We start from the raw sequence: 21,646 nt of genomic DNA, 5'->3' as shown, positions 1-21,646 counted from the left end.
AAATAAACAGCCGTTTTTTCAATTGACAAAACCATGTCTAGTGAATGTGATGTATTTTTGTCTCTTAATTTTTCAGCCCCATCTTTAAGTTTCTTAGCCTGGTTTTCCATCGTTATATTTTTACTAGCTAGCTTTCGATGTGTCAGTCCCACTGTTGTGTGTGACTATAAGCTACGACAGTGACACCCGAAGTGCGTTCCTTATATCCAGTTTAGGCCTATTCCATAATTTTGTTTGATTGCTGTCACGGCAGAAAATCCCGCTTGATGTTGGAAATGGAAGCAGGGTTTTCAGTGCTTTAGTGGCGATCTCAGGACAGCCTTCATCCAAAACACCGATAGAGTTGTTGTCTCAAACAGGCTTCATTGAGTGGTAACTATCACTTGTCATGTGTCAAGAGGAAGAGACGCGCATGATACCGCTCAATAAAGCCCACAAACTTGCTAAAAAATGAGTAAACACACGTCTTTGCAGAGCTTTTTTGCTTAGGGGAAAGGGCCCACGGAGAAGGAGAGAATCAGGTCATTTTTCAGAACAAAACGTCTTTCAGACTCTAATAATCAATTAAAAGGAAATAATGTTATTAATTCTTTCTTGTGCGGCCCGGTACGAAATGACCCACGGACCGGTACCGGTCCGCGGACCGGTGGGCACCGGTTGGGGAACGCTGCTCTAAAGACCTGACAATTCAATCAATTTCCCGGCACATTTGCAATGTAATGCAATGCAGATGTGCACACCGCCCCCTACCGAACAAGATGGGTAGCTCGGTCAGCAGGGAGCTGAAGAAGAGCGGCTACTGACGTCACTCTGCTGCGCCGCTCAGAATGCTTTTTCGTTCATTTTGCATTTCTGCAAATGCATTTGAATTGTGGTCACGATTTTGCAGCCACGTTCTTAAAATGAAAATGCATTTCTGGAAATGCATTTGAATTTGAATTGTGGTCACGATTTTGCAGCCACGTTCTTAAAATGAAAATGCATGTCTGGAAATGCATTTGAATTTGAATTGTGGTCACGATTTTTCAGCAACGTTCTTGAAAATGAAAATGCATTTCTGGAAATGCATTTGAATTTGAATTGTGGTCACAATTTTGCAGCCACGTTCTTAAAATTTATTTTAATTTTCAAATTTTACATTTCAAATTCAGTTTTTGTATCTATTTGCTGGGGCATGTTTTCAAAATTAAATCTCAAATGTCTATTTCTTTTTCATTTTAATTAAGTGAAAGATTGAGCACTCTTGAAGAAGAAAATTAAAATGCAAATAGGATGATTGATTACTAATTTCATTTATGAGTCAAATAATGCAGCCACACTCTTAAAATGCAAATGCATTTCTGGAAATGCATTTGCATTTGAATTTTGGTAACGATTTGCTTCCATATAATAAAGACTATTTGTTTGAAATGCATTATAGGCAGGTTAACCTAATAAATTATATTTATTCAAAATAGATCATATGTATGTACTTTTTATTAATACCCAAAATGCATTATAGGCAGGTTAACCTAATAAATTATATTTATTCAAAATAGATAATATGTATGTACTTTTTATTAATACCCAAAATTCATTATAGGCAGGTTAACCTAATAAATTATATTTATTCAAAATAGATAATATGTATGTACTTTTTATTAATACCCAAAGGATTTTAAACATATGTTTAAATGTTTCCATCCACCCACAATAACTATACAAAAATAAATCAGACACTTGTTGAATTGATCAATTTATTGCCATCAGTGAGTAACAGATTACCAGATATTTGCATCTTTAGTTCGAATTACACAATTTTCCAAAATTATATTGGTATGTCGATAAATCCTGTCTGGACGGTGTCCACAAATGAAAACATCAAAAACAAATATCGTTAAGTATTTCACTTCACAGTTACTTAGTCTACGGAGCCCTTTAAAAAAATTAGAGGTGGGAAGATTTCTCATTTATTTTTCAAAAACCTTTTCTTTGACTGCTACAAATAGTTTGAATTACACAATTTTCCAAAATTATATTGATATGTCGATAAATCCTGTCTGGACATGGTGTCCACAAATGAAAACATATCAAAAACAAATATCGTTAAGTATTTCACTTCCCAGTTATTTAGACTACGGAGCCCTTTAAAAAAATTAAAGGTGGGAAGATTTCTCATTTATTTTTCAAAAAACATTTTTGACTGCTACAAATAGTTCTAATTAAACAATTTTCCAAAATAATATTGATGTCGATAAATCCTCTCTGGTCATGCATTGTACACAAATGAAAACATCATATCAAAAATAAATATCGTTAAGTATTTAACTTCCCAGTTATTTAGTCTATGGAGCCCTTTAGGGACATGGATGAAAAAAATTAGGAGGTGGGAAGATTTCTAATTTATTTTTCAAAAACCTTTTCTTTGACTGCTACAAATAGTTCGAATTACACAATTTTCCAAAATTATATTGATATGTCGATAAATCCTGTCTGGACATGGTGTCCACAAATGAAAACATCAAAAACAAACATCGTTAAGTATTTCACTTCCCAGTTATTTAGTCTATGGAGCCCTTTAAGGGTTGTAGAAAAGTTTTAAATCGATACAGAAAAATCCAGCTCCTCCATCGCCAGGATCGTTCAAATCAAGCCCCCACCCCTCGCCCCTCGGCTTGAAGCAACGGCCCCGGTGGATGTAGGTGGTATTGCATTTGTTGTTAGACTTCCGGCTCTTCCGGTCGTTTTTATTCTATTAACTCCAGTCAACATTTACAAAACTATCTCCCCCAATAACTTTTGTTCGATTCTCGAACCTGGCTCATACTACTAGCTTTTTCATAAAATAATTTTTCCTGATTTTTGATAAATTTGAAACCAATCCGAAATGGGTAAACTAGCACCCCATTTATTTGCTTACGTCAATAAAAGTTGCCTGCAAATGTGCTCGCTGATACTAACAGGGCACGAGCACAAAAGTTCACATTGGCCGATAGCCGATTTACCTGGAGCTGAATGAGCCATAATGAATGAGCACAGGGAGAAATGGCTTGAGTTGCCTGCCCTGTTGTAGAAAGTTTAGCAAATGGTTGTCACACATACATGAAATGTTGTTAATATAGTTTATTCCCGTTATTTTAAAACAGATTAGATTTTTCTGTCAAGAACGTTTTTTACGTACATGACATGATGGTACATTACATTATGTTAAGCGTGAGCATATGTCTATCTGGAGCAAAGACGAAGATTAATACTTTAACTGATAACCACAATAAGAAATGATATAAATATGATTAGTCTTGCCTTCAGAAGCTTTTGTTAAACACACCCATTATTCTTTTTTTTAATCGTGTCATCAAGCCTGACTGCTTTTGTGGGACAATGAAGGTCCTCAGTGACTGTTTCACCCCCACTTATATCTGATGGAAACGTCTTGTATATAGGCCTAGTTCTGTAAAATATGCCCCTTTCAAAGGCAAATGTTAAATAAAGTATATTTTAGACACACTTCTCAAGCTTTTATTTATTACATTATTTCCAAGTCTTGTTAGATCACGTTATATCCAATAATAGGCGTTTGGTTTTGTAGAACATAAAAAACACAGGCCACATTTCTACACTGATATGTAAATTGCAGGCAGTGTGAATTTCGTGGCATTTCGTTTGAAAATACAGTTGACAGTAAGCTATGGTAAGTCTGCATTATGGAAGATTTCTGTTACCAAAATAACTATTGAGCTTTCTTTGCCTGGCGAGAACAACGACGGAGCTAATTGTTCATGTTAACAGTTGATTTAATCCGATACAATGCGTTGGAAATCATACTCAAATCACAAGAAAAAAAGCAACATATGTGATGAGTTCCATCTAGAATAGCCCTATATTTAGCCCTATAGCCTATTTCTAACAACCAAGTGAAAGGAATACTATACAATGACAGCATACATTTACGTAAAGTTTGCATCATGTCTCTGATTCTTATCGGACTTGTACCCCATTATGCCACTGCAATGCCTTAGCTCGCACGCTCGCAACCATATAAATCTATGCTCGCCACTGGCTGTCGCAAAGTATGACGTGTACAGCTAGTTGCAAGCGTGCACGAGGTCTCGGAGCTATGGAAAAAAAGAGCCACTGTTTAAAGCTAGACCGGAAGAGTCGGAAGTGGAAAGATGGCGCGGTCCAGTTTCGCGCTCTCGCTTGCCTCACTGCGCCACTGAGCACTTTTCATAGAAATGAATGGGGACGCCATCTTGGAAGACAAAAGTTGCTTCCTCTAGTTATATTAACTCTATGGCACGAGGTCTCGGAGCTAGGAAAAAAGGGCCACTGTTTAAAGCTAGACCGGAAGAGTCGGAAGTGGAAAGATGGCGCGGTCCAGTTTTGTACTCTCGCTTGCCTCACTGCGCCACTGAGCACTTTTCATAGAAATGAATGGGGACGCCATCTTGGAAGACAAAAGTTGCTTCCTCTAGTTATATTAACTCTATGGCCTCACTGCGCCACTGAGCACTTTTCATAGAAATGAATGGGGACGCCATCTTGGAAGACAAAAGTTGCTTCCTCTAGTTATATTAACTCTATGATGTAAACCAATCTCATACGTTTTAACCAATTGAATCTTGCTTGTTTCACAGCTAGCCCTATTTAAAACATGTTAGTATGTTTTAATTGATTAAGAGTAATATATTTCAGAATTAATAGACTTATGCTCATTATAAATACATTTTGAGAAAATGACTATTTAAATAAAATCAAATAGATGTAAATACTTAATGATAAAATATGCCATGATTCATTTCTGTGAGTGCACACAATTGGCAAAACAGTTAATTTCATGCTCAAAATCACACAATGTAAACTAAACTCAAACACAAATTGTCATAACACAAACATACACTAAACATTACACCATGTCTACCAAAACACTAACACACATTCTCTTTCAACAGGAACATTTAATCATTCATAGCACAATGTCATAAAAAACACTAACATCAGATGGAATTACAGAAACTGCATTCTTTTATATGTGTCAGGTCTCACAGTATATAAATTATAGATTGTGTTTGCAATGCAGTTTCTTTTGAAGCCTCTCTACATTTTTGTTTTGTTGGGTTTAGTAAATGCATGCATTTTATTTCTTTTGCTGCAGAAATTCAGAACAAAAATTAATGACCATCTCAGAGTAGCATTATAGAATGTATGGTTACTGTATTGAAAAAAAAGAAGACAGAAACACAATTGCTGCAGTAAAGTCTTTATTTGCAACAAGACATTACTGCATTAAATATGCAATATAGCTGCCATTTACAGTACTACCCTAGCTCTGACCCTTCTCTGAGCGCCACCACACATTTAAACTCCTCTCCCTCTGCCTTGTCCCACTCCTCTCCCTTGTCCTGGTGTGGTATACTGGGCTCGACGTCATGTGACGTCGAACCAGGAAGCAGCAGACAGAAGAGAGCATGGTGAAGGTGGCACATGTAACATGCGTTACAGAAATAAACTTAAGATGAATAAATCATAAGTTTTGAAGGATTTAAAATCTATGTGTCTATTCCAATATGTAATGATGGTATTCAATGACACAAGTCTGTGTTCTAGAAAGAGTGTTCTGGAGTCGCAGAAGTCCCATAATATCAGCTTTAATGCAGCAGTTGGAAATCAACAAGTACAGAGCTCTGGGGTTGTCTACGTTTCCCTACCCGCAACAGAGTTTGGGCTGGTTCACAAAGTCCAACTGGCTATCTTTCCCTGCCCCAGCATATTATATACAATGCAATTGAAACACAAGTATCAAAAAGGTTTCAGCTTGTTCTCTCGTGCGTCAGGGAGTTGTTCTTGCCTACGCGCATCCCACCTGCTCGGGTGCCATCTCCACCCAGTTTCAAGGTTGTTTCTGAAAATGAAGAGATAGAGACACAAAGAACAGCCTGCTTCCCACACTCAGTGTGAGACCCAATGTTTAAGCCTGAGCACACTTCTCAGATCATAACTTTAATAAGCACAATGCATAACTTTATTAAGCACAATATATTCTTTAATCCCTCTTTTGATCTCTGAAAACACCAGAGATCAATCAACATAGCCCGGACCAACCACCGCCTCCTCGTCCTGGTCAGCCAGCCCCAGCAACGGCATTTGTAACCCCTTCGTCGGGTTCTCCTCAGCCGAGACAATGATCCTGTTACACAGGGACCTGATACATGGGATACAGCAACAATCATGTTGATATTGATATAGCACACTCTTAAGTAAAATAGCGGAAACCTTCTTAGTCCAGTACAATTCTAGTGTGGTCAAGCAGTATCACTCTTGACCTAGTCGTAACCCTCTTTTCCGGACTCTCACATTCGTAGCAATAGCAAAAGGTTCACTGGCCCTTCTCCACCAACTCCTGCAACGTACGACTGGATTCTGGAGCAGCACAACACATGCTCCAGTGGTAGCACGTACTTCCTTTCCCCAGCACCCTTAGGGCGTGCAAGGTTCTCTCGATGACCTTGAATGGTCCTGTCCATAAATGTACAACAGGCTTCCCCGAACATCTGATGATGTATTGGGGCAGGTGGGACAGGGTCTTCAAGGGGAAGGGGGGGGCAGACCACTCATAGGTCTGATGAGGCATAGGGGCAGATGGGGCAGGGTCTCCAAGGGGAAGGGGTAGATCATCCAGTGAGAAAGGGGGGGGACATGGTCTCCAGGGGAATGGGGCCTTAGAACAGGGGTTAGGTAGTCAGACCCGCCGGTCTGACTCGTCCTGAAGCAGAAAAGAGTTACAGTCCCAGCATCACCTTATCTCCCATGATCAAGCAGTAACTGAGTCAAATGAGATGCGAACAGTCGAACACAATGATTAAACAAAGATATTGAAATCAAGAACCCATTTGAGGATTTAAAGTGGATATTTCTAAAGTTCAAATAAATCCCTCCTTTCACACCCTTATAAGGTGTGACAACAAACCCAAATTTAAAAAATATCCCATTACCGATTACACAATGTTGACATACAAATCAACAATAATGATGAGACTATGCAGCGTTATGGCCAAGTGGTGTGGACACACTGGACACAGTGGGAAAACCCTAATGATGTTATAGGGGAAAACCCACCGTCACTCCACAGAGTGGACATTCAACATCCATGTATCCACGGCAGACCTGGACATGCTCACAGGCCCCCTTCACCACATACATACAACTTTAGCCAAGCTTTTAGAATTGTAATAAAATAAAATAAATTCGAAACAAATAGAAAAAACAGAAATTAGACAGGATATTTGAAAGTTTTCATAAGATCCCTCCTTTCATTGATAACTTTAATCAATACCCAATCTCCTCGTTTGACTCCTCCACTCTGGTTTACTGCTTCACCTGGAACAGAATTTAGCAGAAGACATCTCTTTTCTCGTGAGCATTAGGTTTAAGTTGGGTAATTATGATCTTCTATAATTCAATTCAAATGTTGTTAATGCATCTGGTACAGGACTGGGAAAGATTTCAATCCACTGTAAACATATCTATAATTACCAGGCAGTATTGACCCTTCAGTTTTCTTATTGTTGAGCAAACACATGTAACAGCATCTAATAAGACAATACATCATCATTTGATATTCAACTCCTATTAGTCATGCCTAGAAATGACAATCTGTTTCTTTGTTCCCTTCTTTAGAAAATCAACTGTTAGTCTGATTTCTTTCACTCCAAAAAACCTTTTCTGTCTTTTAAAACAGTTAAGTTTAAGACCAATATTGTTTTAGATTCTCTATTTTACCAAATCACACCTCTTTTTATCAAAGATATGATAAAAGCAATTTTCATTATGCCAAACCAGAATCTGTATGCTTCTTAAATGAAATATAAACCAAATAATGTTCTTAATGTAGCTATTAACCAAACATTTTTCCCAACTATATTTTCTATAAAGGTCAGATAGGTAGAACTTCATAACTCGTTTTGCTGCAGTTCAAAACGAGCCAATTAGCTCAAACCATCATAACCACAATTTATCAGACTTGATGAGTCTTCCCAAATTATTTCAGAACTGAATGTTATAATAACCCTCTTCATGCACTAATGCCATTTATTAATACAACATTATCACAGTTTAACTGTTTATCCCAAACAGTATGCCAGGCTCTGACAAAACTCTCAAATAAAACTTAAAACCAAATTACAATTAAACTCCAAATAAAAATACATTTAGTTATTTCTCTTGCTAATTTTTAGCCAAATTACATCTAATACCTTTATCAACACTCTTACAAACCCTAGATTTTACTATTTTGACTTAAAATGTTATCCCATATACCCTCAAAGTATATTCATAGTTTCCTCTTTAAAACATCAGTGTTTAAACCAATCATCTCTTCACATCCACAAAACGTTCTCTTGTTTCATTTCATAACCTTCCATGATCCTCTCTAAACCAATCCTTTATGTAACTTTCCAATTGCTTCCTCATAATTTTTCACATACATTTCCTCAAACCATTCTTTGACCAACACAGCTGGTTTGCTCTAGTATAACTCTTCCAATTGTATTAGAACCAATTTATAAACCAGGGGTTCAATTTCTGCATTTTTACTGAATACCATCACACATCACAGATTTTCCGCCTATAAATCCAAGTTCTGGTCGGAAAGGCTTCAAAAAACCTCCTTGTTTGGCTAGGAATTATAACAAATGTTGATCACGCATTTGTTAAGCACCAAACTTGGGATTCATCTAAACGAACACATCTATCAGCATTAATACTCACATAATTATGCAGAACTATACCCTCTGGGATCACCTTTGTAAGATCTCAAGTAACGGGACTCTTTTAGCCCCCACCTTTCTCCATCTCTCCTCGGGATTTCTTTAACTTAGTCAAAGAAAAAACACACACCACACTCCTCTCTATTTTTATTCAACTCAATCTCACTCCACACAAATATAACTCACATATACCGGAGAGGAAAAAGAAAAGAAAGAACACACCACACTCCTCTCAATTTTTATTCAACACAATCTGACTCCACACAAATATGACTCGTTTTGAGACTAACTATTTTGAGGACACTTAACCTCAGGAAATTTAACAATTTTGAGGACACTTAACCTCTTTAAGGACACTTAACCTCAGGGAATTTAACTATTTTGAGGACACTTAACCTCAGGGACTGTAACCCTTTTGAGGACACTTAACCTCTTTGAGGACACTTAACCTCAGGGAATTTAACTATTTTGAATCATAAAAACGGTTGATTTCCCACTACTGTTGATTTGACTAGGTACGATGAAACATAGTAATCGTCTAAATTTGGTTCTCAGTTCCGAATAGCAGTACTTTTTAACAGGTGTCTGCTTACCTTTTTTATATTGAGGCGCCTCTGACGATTACGTCTGCCTCCTCGTACCGGTGTATGGGTCTCTCTCCCGATCTGTCGTTCGGGCCAGAACCCTCTGGACTCCCTCTTTTCAGCGTCGGGGTCACCAGTTGAAGGATTCAAAATCTATGTGTCTATTCCAATATGTAATGATGGTATTCAATGACACAAGTCTGTGTTCTAGAAAGAGTGTTCTGGAGTCGCAGAGGTCCCATAATATCAGCTTTAATGCAGCAGTTGGAAATCAACAAGTACAGAGCTCTGGGGTTGTCTACGTTTCCCTACCCGCAACCAGCCCAAACCCGAGTTTGGGCTGGTTCACGAAGTCCAACTGGCTATCTTTCCCTGCCCCAGCATATTATATACAATGCAATTGAAACACAAGTATCAAAAAGGGTTCAGCTTGTTCTCTCGTGCGTCAGGGAGTTGTTCTTGCCTACGCGCGTCCCACCTGCTCGGGTGCCATCTCCACCCAGTTTCAAGGTTGTTTCTGAAAATGAAGAGATAGAGACACAAAGAACAGCCTGCTTCCCACACTCAGTGTGAGACCCAATGTTTAAGCCTGAGCACACTTCTAAGTTCATACCTTTAATAAGCACAATGCATAACTTTAATAAGCACAATATATTCTTTAGTTTACATATATATCTTTGTCATCGTGAGTTTCCTGATCAACAAGAAACACAACATGGTACCAGGAGTAGCCAGGGGCGTGTCCAGGGAGTGGCCAGGGGTGGCACTGGCCACCACTGAAAAGTGATTGGCCACCACTGGTGCCACCCCTACCATGCGATTGGCTATTGGCTGACAGTCTTGTCCATATGCATGAATACTGGCCAATGAAAAAACATCTCAAATATGAGGGGAGTTCAGGCTGAGCGGCATGTTCAACAACCACACTGGAGAAGCATGAGAGAAGACGCTGATGATACTAACGTCGATTTTTCCATGTGTGCTGGGAGATATTCGTAAGGAAACATTCAGAAGCTAAACATGAGCTAGACGTTATTTAACACCATGCAGCCCGCTTACTTTCGGTGTATGGAATACAGTTCGTATTCGAAAAATAGCCTGATGTAAAGTCTCTACAGTCTGTAGCTTGCTTTGCTAAATAGCATGCTAGCTAGCAAGCATTCACGATATGTGAGACATTTTATTTATAAGATGTTAAATACCCATGCCATTTGTCTGTGTTTCACATGATGATTGGTTTGTAGAGTAGTTACAAAAGTAACGCAATGCAATGTATTGTTATTCTGCCAAGTTTATTATATTAAATGGAAATCATAATCCTGGATTACTTAAATCAAAAGATGACCGAGGTGAAGTTAGTTTCATATTTCGACATTTGTCTCACATTCGGAAGACGCTACTTTGCAGCGTCGCGTTAGGGACCGGGTAAAAACTACTCATACATAACATATTTTGAAAAATGATGACTTATAATATTTTTATGAATATAAAACCTCAAACGGACACCAGAGTATTCTAACAATGTTTGGTGTACTTCCTCAGCCTTTACTTTTTCAATTAAGTTTCAAACAAAATGATAGAAAATCACTATCTGAAAATAGCTTAATCCTCACAAATCTTAATAACTTTTTCAAAATTGTGTCAAAAAATGTCAAATATATACCAGATTATTTTAATAATGTCTGGCCTACTTCCACATACAATACAAAAGAAAAAATCTTTGAAATTCTACATAGGGCTGACGTGAGGTGAACATAATATTATTGAATAATGTGAACTTTCTGAAGAACAAAGAAATGACTCTGACACAGGCAGCAATGAGCCCCCAACAGTGCCTGATGCAGTGTCTGCTCATCAAGGTATGTCCTCTGAACATCAGTAAGATGTAATAAGTACGTCATACAGTAAAGGTTTGATATCAGTTATATTGTTTGTTTGTTATTACTCTAGGAATCTATAAATAATGGTAAAATGACTGAATAAATGGTTCTAAATGTATGAGTAGGCCTACAAATAATACATCTGTCATTTCAAGTTTGCAGTTGGAATGTTTCTGACATGTATGACTGGTAGAACTTACGGAATCCATCGAAGAAACTGTAGACTAATTTCTAGACTGTTGAAAATTATTATGAATACATTAGAATAAATTATAATTTGCAATAGGGAAATCCCATATGCGGGATGCTCAATTTAGATTAAGGATGTGACCATTTACTAACAACTACACACAGGAGGAAAATGTTAATAGAAAATGCTTAGTTTATTGAGATATAACACGCAGTTATATATACCTACAACAAAAAGGGTAGATAAAAAAATGTGAACTTGAGTCTCGATATGTGGTTGATGGCCACCCTGCTCTGAGGCTGTGCCCCTGCCTGGCCACCCTGTTCAAAATTTTCTAGACACGCCCCTGGGAGTGGCCGAACTTGCCTTTAACGTCGTTGAGTTTTAGTACAACAGAAAACTAACGGACAGACGTGTGGATTTAGCAGTGTTTGTTAGCCCGTTGCAGTCATGGATCAACTAAAGCCTCCAGCGGAATTGAAGCTTACTGGCAATGTTGAAGACCAATGGAAGCGTTTCAAGCAGCGTTTCAGTCTCTACCTTGTGGCGATAGGAGCGGCTGAAAAAGACGACCAACAAAAGGTTGCGCTGTTTCTCACAGTCGCTGGCTCGGACGCCATTGACGTCTTCAACAGTTTTCAGTTAACAGGTGAAGAACAAAAGAACTATGAACTAGTGTTAACTCGATTTCAGATCTTTTGCACTCCCAGGAGAAATGAGACATTTGACAGGCATCTTTTCAACAGTAGATGTCAGATCGAATCAGAAACTGTTGAAGAATTTATTATGGACCTAAGATTAAAATCTCAGTCGTGTAATTTCGGTCAACTTTCAGACTCGCTAATACGAGATAGAATAGTTATCGGTGTAAGGGACAAAGCGCTCAGAGAAAAGCTACTGGGCGAGAATGATTTGACGTTGGAACGGGCCGTACAGATGTGTCAAGCCAGGGAAGTGACACAGAGCCACATACGATCAATGGACATTGGTGTTGTGGGTGACACCGAGTGCAAAGTGGAGTATATTAGTAAAAAGAACGTGACTGCAAAGAGGTGTGGCTCCAAGGAAAGCGCCGAAAACAGGCAGCAGCGCACGTGCGGCAATTGTGGAGGGGTGCACTTACCTCGTCAGTGTCCAGCATATGGAAAGGAATGTCACCACTGTGGCATGAAAAATCACCTTGCACTCAAATGTAGGCAGCGAAGACAACAAAAGACAGTGCATTACGTTAACGAGGAACAGGACAATAACGAGTTTGGTGAGGAGGCTTCAGCTGACCTTTTCGTGGGAACAGTAGCACTTGCAGGACCAGAAGATGATTGGACTGGTACTTACAAAACGAATGGAACGGACATTGTGTTCAAACTAGACACAGGGGCACAGGTCAACATAATTCCTGAGTCTGACCTGTTACGCTTCCAGGTAAAACCACAAGTAAACCAAAAACATAGGTTACGGTTAAAATCATACAGTGGTGAAGAAATTGCCACTTTAGGGACATGCACATTAGTGATTCAGATTGATGATAAATCACATAAGGTCCCTTTTGTAGTAGTTAAGGGTGAGAAACCACCCATCATTGGGTTAAAGTCATGTAATGAACTGGGTCTAGTAAAACGAATTCACACAGTGAATGGTGAAATACCTAAGGTGGAGGATGAATATGCCGATGTGTTTCAGGGGATAGGATTACTCAAAGTGCAACACAAAATTGAGTTGGAACAGCCAAGCAGGCCAGTGATACATGCCACTAGAAATGTACCACTGTCATTAAGAGACAAGCTAAAAGCAGAGTTGGAATAGGCTGGAATCATTAGACATAGTAGAAAAAAGAGAAGAGCCTACTGAATGGGTACACTCATTAGTCATAGTAGAGAAGAACGATGGCTCACTTAGGCTATGCATGGATCCCAAAGAACTAAATAAATATGTAAAAAGAGAACATTTCCAACTGAGATCTTTGGGGACATAGCAGGGGCTAAATTCTTCTCTAAGCTTGATGCCTCCTCTGGGTTTTGGAAGATCCGTGTAGATAGGGAGAGTACAAGGCTTTGTACTTTCAACACTCCTTTTGGTAGGTACTCGTTTAAGAGGCTACCATTTGGTCTTACTTCTGCACCAGAAGTTTTTCATAGGACAGTGCAACAGATATTTGAGAATGTGCCAGGCACAAAAGTGTACATTGATGATTGTTGATATGGGGTCAGACCCTTGAGGAGCACAACACAAGGCTGAAATCAGCACTTGATCAAGCTAGAGTTAATGGGTTAAAACTTAATGCTGATAAATGTGAATTCAGAAAAACTGAAATTACCTTCTTGGGTGAAAAATTAACGTGTGATGGTGTTCAGATAGATCTCAAGCAAAGTAGCAGCAATTAAGAACATGCCACCTCCTACTGACAAAGAGGGTGTACAAAGGTTCTTAGGCATGGTTAACTATGTAGGTAAATTTGTGCCTAACCTGGCAACGCATACCACTCAGATGAGACAGCTGCTGTGCCAAACTTCCGAGTGGCAATGGGACGGCAATCACCAGAAAGAGTTTGAGGAGCTCAAGGCATTAATCATGCATGCTCCAGTACTAAGGTTCTATGATGAGAAACACGTGACCAAAATCTCAACGGATGCCTCTAAGGCAGGTGTGGGTGCGGTCCTTTTACAACAGTATGGAACCAGATGGCGCCCAGTTGCATATGCGTCCAGGGCACTGACACCATCTGAATGTAACTATGCGCAGATCGAAAAAGAGGCATTAGCCCTGTCATACGCATGTGAGAAATTTCATGTATTCATCTACGGTAAAACAGTGTGGGCAGAAACAGATCATAAACCATTGGTAACTATAGCCAAGAAAGGTCTAGCATTCACACCACCAAGGGTACAGAGGTTGTTCCTGAAACTTCAGAAATATGACTTGCAGCTTGAATACCGACCGGGAAAAGAATTGCTCGTAGCAGATACATTGTCTAGAGCTGTTGATAGTTCTGAACCAAACCACATGTATGAGCAACAAGAGACCATACATGCAAATCTTATCAGAAAGAGTTGCCCTGTATCAGATGAAATGTGGACTGTGATTTCACATGCTACTGCTGAAGATGTGTGTTTAAAAAAGGTCATTCAGGCCATAAAATGTGGGTGGTCAGTACAAGATATACCAAATCCATATGGCCAATACAGGGATGAATTATCTGAACTGGATGGAATCCTATTTAAGGGTTCAAGAATTGTTATACCAACAGTGTTACAGAAAAACATGCTGATCAAAATACATGAGGGTCATCTAGGGATAGAAAAATGTAAACGGCGGGCAAAAACAGTGTTGTTCTGGCCAAAGATGAATGCAGATATAGAGCAAACAGTCAGAGCCTGTGAAACATGCCAGAAATACAGATCAAAACAGAGCAAAGAGCCAATGTGGGTTGAGGAAAATGAGGTGTTGAGGCCGTGGGGTACAGTAGGAATAGACCTATTTGCTCTTGAGGGAAGGAACTATGTACTACTGATGGACTATTACTCTCATTACCCGGAGATGGCGTTACTGAAGGATACTACTGCTAGTCAGGTGATAACTCACATAAAGTCAGTCATTGCTCGTCAGTCATTGCTCGTCATGGAGTCCCAGATGTAGTCCGCATGGACAATGGCCCACAATTCAGCTGTACAGCTTTTAGTGATTTCGCTGAACTTTTCGGATTCAAGCATGTCATATCCAGTCCACTGTACCCGCAGTCTAACGGGCTGGTGGAGAATGGTGTAAAGATAGTGAAACGATTACTCAGTAAAGCTTTTGACTCAAAAACAGATCCGTACCTAGCATTGCTTAACCCTTGTGCTGCCTTCGGGTCACATGACCCAAAGGTTCATAACGAACCATCATTGTGTTTACCCAATTTTACCCAATACAAAAACAAATAAAAATAATTTTCTTTTAACCTTCGCAATGTGGGGGGTCTGACGCATGCTTACAAAAATACAAAATTGCTTTACTTTGTTTTTGTATGCGGTAAAGTTGTCGCAATACGACGGTGGGTCACAACGACTGATGGGTCAGAATGACCCGAAGATAACACAAGGGTTAACTATAGGGCTACACCTCTAAAGCATGGATTGTCTCCTGCAGAGCTGTTGTTCCACAGGAAAATTGGGACAAGGTTACCAGCACTTCTAGAACCAGAAAAAAATGGATATAGTCATTCCTAGCAGGCTTACGAACAGACGGCAACAAAAGAAGTACTATGACAAAGGTTCCAGGGTACTCAGTGCACTTAGACCTAATGATAGGGTGAAAATGCACAATGGAAAAACTTGGAGTGAAGAGGCCCATGTGGTAAAATCAGTAGCACCCAGGTCATACAATGTAGTGACACCGAAGGGAGTAACATACAGGAGAAATAGAAAACACCTGTTACTTGTTCCGGAACAAGAGCAGGCAGGCAGTCAATCGGACAAGGTCAGACAGAGTCTTGCTCAAACACTCCTGTGTCAGACAACACTTTAACACAGCCTGCTGACATGAGGAGGTCGGGTAGAGAAGTAAAAGCAACGCAAAGGCTTATTGAAGAAATGTAAGGTCTTAGGATCTATAGGGAGTAGAGGATGACTATGGAAGTAGTTGAAATTCAGTGTTCTGAGAATGTTGATAATTAGATGTGTAAGTTGGCACATTGATGACTTTGGTTATTACATGTATATAAGGTTAGCACATTGGTGAATTTGATTAATACATGTATTTAAGTTTGTTTTTAAGTTATTTTATGTTTAAGTTACTGTACATGTGATTGGGTGTATTACATGTTGCATATATGTCTAGATAAGGGAGATGTGGTATACTGGGCTCGACGTCGTGTGACGTCGAACCAGGAAGCAGCAGACAGAAGAGAGCATGGTGAAGGCGGCACATGTAACATGCGTTACAGAAATAAACTATGAATGAATAAATCATAAGTTTACATATATATCTTTGTCATCGTGAGTTTCCTGATCAACAAGAAACACAACACCTGGTACTTGTCTCCCTCTCCCTTGTGCAGGCATTACTGTATTCTTACTTTCTTGTGTTGCTCTATATTGTTCTTTTTCCACACCAGATCAGCCCAAAGAGGTCCTCTTTTACTGTCTATACCATATGGTCATGCAATTGAAAGAACCTCAACACCTGAGTGTTTCCTAGTTGGGAATCCGATGTGATTTACAGTATTTGCATAACTTAAGCTGTTTCTCAGTAGCAATGGAATACAATACAGGGGATATTTGTGTTTCAATTCACAATATAAACAGCTGTTCACTTTGACTTAAGCCAATAATTTAGGTTTTGAACATGATGTTATCTGTTTTGCTGACAGTGTGAAAGCATTGGTAAATTGGGCAGTAAAAATCGATTGTTTTGGTCTTGGTTGAGCTTGAGTGTAAAAGAAGTTAAAGCATTTGGTGGAATCAACTCCCCACCTCCATCAGAGACACTGACTGTCTCCCCACCTTCAAGAAAAGGCTCAAGACGCACTTGTTCCGGGAGTAATTTTCATTGCACAAACTAAAAAACATTACTAAATGGTATACTTACGCTGGACTCTTATGCCTCTGGCATTAAGATGGCCCAACATCATTTTATAGCCAGTGTTTGGATGACGACGAAGGATTTCACGTACTGCCAAATCCAACTCTTCATTACCAATGGTGGTAAACAGATCAGACGCCCTTAGGAACAAATGAGAGGCAAATAAGACTTTACTTAGACGGGTTTTTACATCAAACTCTAACTTTTAACTAGCTTACAGTATTTATGCCATGCTATCATACAACTGACAAAGGCCTGAATAATCAAGTTACTACGTCTCACCACCAGCTTTTAAGTAAGTACAGTACAGTTGCGACACAAACATAACTGTTAAACCTTAACCCCCCTAAATCATCCTAGTTACACCGGCCTAGTTTGCAGTCAGTAGTAAGCGCTTGCCAAACAAATGCAATCACCTTATTCCATGATCTGCCATTCGGTGGTGAAGTGTTCTTTCACCAACCCCAAAAAGAGTCGCAATGTCACGAACTGACACACCGGCTAACAAATAATTCTCCACAGCGTCTAAGGGCAGTACAAGAGAAGGGCGTCCAACTGCTCCGGAGTCGACTGAATGCATCAAAACATTAGTGCTAGCTCTAAGACTATGTTCCACTTCTTCAAAAATGTTGAACACTACAGGGTCAACCTCTGTGTCCGTAGATGAAGATAACTGTAACAAATACTCAGACAGAGCCTCAACACGAAAAAGTAAAAAATCTGGTGAGGCACTTCCATTTTCAGCAAGATTTGCCAAAACTCGCAACTCTCTGGCTATCTCTTGTCTGTGTGCAGCCATTTTACTTAGTTTACTAAGATAGTCATAGCAACCCCAGGCATGGAAAGTCCATCTTCGCACTCTGATACCGATCAACCAATGGGGTTAAGGTGACACCGTGACATACATTGATTGACAGCTTACCTCATTAGCTTAAGGACAAGGAAATTCAGAAATAAATGTACACATGAATAAATAAATACAGAAATAAATGTACACAGAAATAAATAAATACAAAAATAAATAAATACAGAAATAGATGGCCATGTAAATAAATACGTAATTAAGATTTTTTCATACATTTATTTTTATATATTTTTTATGTATAAATACATTTATTTATACGTTTATTCATTTATTTTTAATTTTGGCAGGTTTGGTCCTATTAAACAGGCTCTGACACCTATTATTTTAAATATGTCACTTCCTTTATTATGGTGACTACTTCCTCCGCGCCCGTTTTGAATTTGCGTTGTGTAACACAAAGCAATAATCCTAGCAAGTAAATAGGACGTTGTCACAAAAAGTAAGTAGCTAGCTCTAACTGTTTTGGCAACCAAAAGCTAGTTATCCATTATTATATAGCAAATAATTTGGGATTTACTAACCAGTTTCGCTTCTGATTTTTTTGGACATTTACCAACATACATAGCTTCCTGCTTCACACATATAGCTAAGATAAGTTATTCGTGGTTTCACGGAGAGCTAATTATCAGCATGGATGGAGATACCCAAATGTTATTTCAAAGAATTGCTGACAAAATGGGATGGACAGAGGAAGGAGGATTGGAGATGGCTGAAGAAGAGGTTTGTTGTGTTTAGTGTTATTTTAACAAAAATCCTCTGTGCGGAGACACAGCCGACTTAAAAAAATAAGAAACAAGGCGGTGTGTATACGTAACCTCCCAACGAATACATTGTAGCTGCAGTGTTTCCCACACATAGACTAATTCGTGGCGGTGCGCCACAGAATCAACACCAGCCACCACATATTGCGTTTCGTTATTCTTTTTGTAATTTTGTTTACGCTATGTTGCTAAAACACGCAGCGTATTCGTTCAGCTGCGTTTCCTTTCCCTGCTCTCCCTCCGTCTCTCGGTCACTCACGCGTCTCTCACATACAGACACAGTCACAATGTCAGCTCACGTTAGCAACGACGCATAGATATGCCGTTCTAGACAGACAGCGATATCAGCGAGCCCTCAGCATTAGTACCATAGCTAAAAGTCGAGGAAAGTTGAGGTTACTATTCGCTAGGTACCTATGAACATGTCTTAATCTGCTAGACAAGTGGGTTCCTATTTGTTCTTTTGGTGAGCAATCTCACGTGCCCTACTTACCGGCGTCAGGGAGCCGACCAGCAAAATAGTTATTTATCACTAGAATCAGAAATTATTCGCCATGAAAGTTTGCACAGACAAGGAATTTGCTTTGGCAGGAAGGTGCACACAATAAACATATAGGGACCTAAAATTTAAATATGTGGACTATCTATACTAAGGGTACATAAACTAGCAGTACTAAGTGGAATTAGAATTAAATAAAATATACAATAAAATATAAATTGCCGTAATTTACAATATAAAAATACAAATATTACAAAAAATACAAATGTACAAGATACAATTTTGTAATGCAGTGCAAAAAGCAGTGTGTTTTAAGCAGGAAGTCACTAGAGTCAGTGTGGTCCCTTGGCCTTGTTGAAGAGACCAACAGCGGAAGGGAAGAAACTGTTATTGTGGCGTGAGGTATTGGTCCTGATGGACCGCAGCCTTCTGCCGGAGGGGAGTGACTGAAACAGGGAGTGTCCAGGGTGGGAGGAGTCGGCCACAATCTTCCTTGCTCGCCTCAGGGTCCTCGAGGTGTGCAGGTCCTCGAGGGTAGGCAGATTGCAGCCAATCACCTTCTCAGCAGTGCGGATGATACGCTGCAGCCTGCTCTTGTCCTTGGCAGTGGCAGCAGCGTACCAGACGGTGATGGAGGAGGTGAGGATGGACTCAATGATGGCTGAGTAGAAGTGCACCATCATTGTCTTTGGCAGGTTGAACTTCTTCAGCTGCCGAAGGAAGTACATCCTCTGTTGTGCTTTCTTGATGAGGGAGCTGATGTTCAGTTCCCACTTGAGGTCCTGGGAGAGGATAGTGCCCAGGAAGCGGAAGGACTCCACAGTGTTGACTGGGGAGTCACACAGGGTGATGGGGGTGAGTGGGGCTGTGTTCTTCCTGAAGTCCACAACCATCTCCACTAAGTTGTTCTGGCTGCACCAGGTCACCAGGTTGGCCGCTTCCCACCTATAATCAGACTCGTCTCCACCAGAGATGAGACCAATAAGGGTGGTGTTGTCCGCAAACTTCAGGAGTTTGACGGACGGATGACTGGAGGTGCAGCTGTTGGTGTACAGGGAGAAGAGCAGAGGAGAAAGGACGCAGCCCTGAGGTGATCCGCTGCTGATGGACCAGGAGTCAGAGACTTGTGTTTCCAGCTTAACGCACTGCTTCCTGTCAGACAGGAAGTCTGTGATCCACCTGCAGGTGGAATCAGGCACGTTCAGCTGGGAGAGCTTGTCCTGAAGCAGGGCGGGGATGATGGTATTGAAGGCAGAGCTGAAGTCCACAAACAGGATCCTGGCATAGGATGCTGGGGAGTCCAGGTGCTGTAGGGTGAAGTGGAGGGCCATGTTAACTGCATCGTCCACGGACCTGTTGGCTCTGTAGGCAAACAGCAAGGGGTCCAGTAGAGGGTCTGTGATGGATTTAAAGTGTGCCAGCACCAGGCGCTCGAAAGACTTCATTACCACAGAGGTCAGGGCGACGGGTCTGTAGTCATTATGTCCTGTTGGCCTTGGCTTTTTGGGCACAAGGATGATGGTGGAGGACTTGAGACTGGCTGGCACATGGCATGTCTCAAGGGAGGTGTTAAAGATGTAGGTAAACACCGGAGACAGCTGGTCAGCGCAGTGCTTGAGGGTGGCTGGAGAGAGAGTCCGGCCCAGCTGCTTTGCGGGGATTCTGCCTCTTGAAAATTCTGTTAACTTCACCCTCCTGAATGGAGAGAGTCGTCACTGTAGAGGGGGGGAGGTGGGAGGCCTCCTGGGTGGGAAGGGGTAGTTCAGGACTGTCCAATAGTCTTTCAAATCTGCAGTAGAACTCATTCAGGTCGTTGGCCAGGCGGGAGTCGTTAGTGGAGTGGGGGGCTCTGGGCTTGTAGTTGGTAATCTGCCTGAGCCCTCTCCAGACAGAAGCAGAGTCGTTTGCAGAGAATTGGTGTTTTAGTCTCTCCGAGTACAGTCGTTTAGCCTCCCTCACCGCCTTGCTAAACCTGTTCTTCGACTCCTTGAAACTGTCTTTGTCCCCACTCCTAAACGCGGCCTCTTTTGCTGACCTCAACCTTCTGAGTTTAGCTGTAAACCAGAGTTTGTCGTTGTTGTAGCTCACCCTGATGCGTGTTGGTATACAGCAGTCCTCACAGAAGCTGATTTATGATGTCACAGCCTCTGTGAGCTCATCCAGACTATTGGTAGCAGTCGACTAGTGTTGCTACCTGCATTGCTACCTGCATACCTACAGCTGGCAGCTCCGTTTTTCTCCTAGATTCAGACCTATCCCCGATAAATTGTAGAGCTAGTAGGCCGTAAGGTGAACCCTGTTATCGTTTCAACCCGCTCCACAGTCTGGCATTTACACAATCTGGCCCGCACAAGCGGCCCACCACGGCTAAATTTCTGCCGCCATGGTATCAGAAATAGGGCTGTACAAAATTTTAGGACGTCTGTGATTGTTAAGAGTGCATGTCGGAGAATAGCACGGATACGCGCTTCACACCGCAGTTGAGATATTGTGCGTCTTTGAGAAGTCGTATAGCTAACTTGGCAGTTAATTGGATGTGCTCAAGCCTTCGGCGAGAGCACAAC

At 40.5% G+C, this 21,646-nt stretch overlaps 1 protein-coding gene across 2 annotated transcripts in view; it reads left to right on the top strand.

The window, feature by feature from the left end:
• gcna (germ cell nuclear acidic peptidase) overlaps window positions 1-21,646 on the top strand; it is a 387,394-nt gene that overhangs the window by 358,916 nt on the left and 6,832 nt on the right. Inside the window, exon 1 of one of the 2 annotated variants that reach the window (XM_062475803.1) lies at window positions 18,173-18,542. The exons of the other annotated variant lie outside the window; for it this stretch is intronic. Coding sequence (XP_062331787.1) covers window positions 18,453-18,542 — 90 coding nt within the window. The 5' untranslated portion in view covers window positions 18,173-18,452. Of the gene's footprint in view, window positions 1-18,172; window positions 18,543-21,646 lie in introns of those variants that run through there. 2 annotated transcript variants of the gene reach the window in all.

This window comes from Osmerus eperlanus, chromosome 13 (genome assembly GCF_963692335.1).
Source record: "Osmerus eperlanus chromosome 13, fOsmEpe2.1, whole genome shotgun sequence".
Classification (NCBI taxonomy): Eukaryota; Metazoa; Chordata; class Actinopteri; order Osmeriformes; family Osmeridae; genus Osmerus; species Osmerus eperlanus.
Note: the sequence above shows the minus strand (reverse complement) of the source record. Positions and strands in the feature narration are given on the sequence as shown.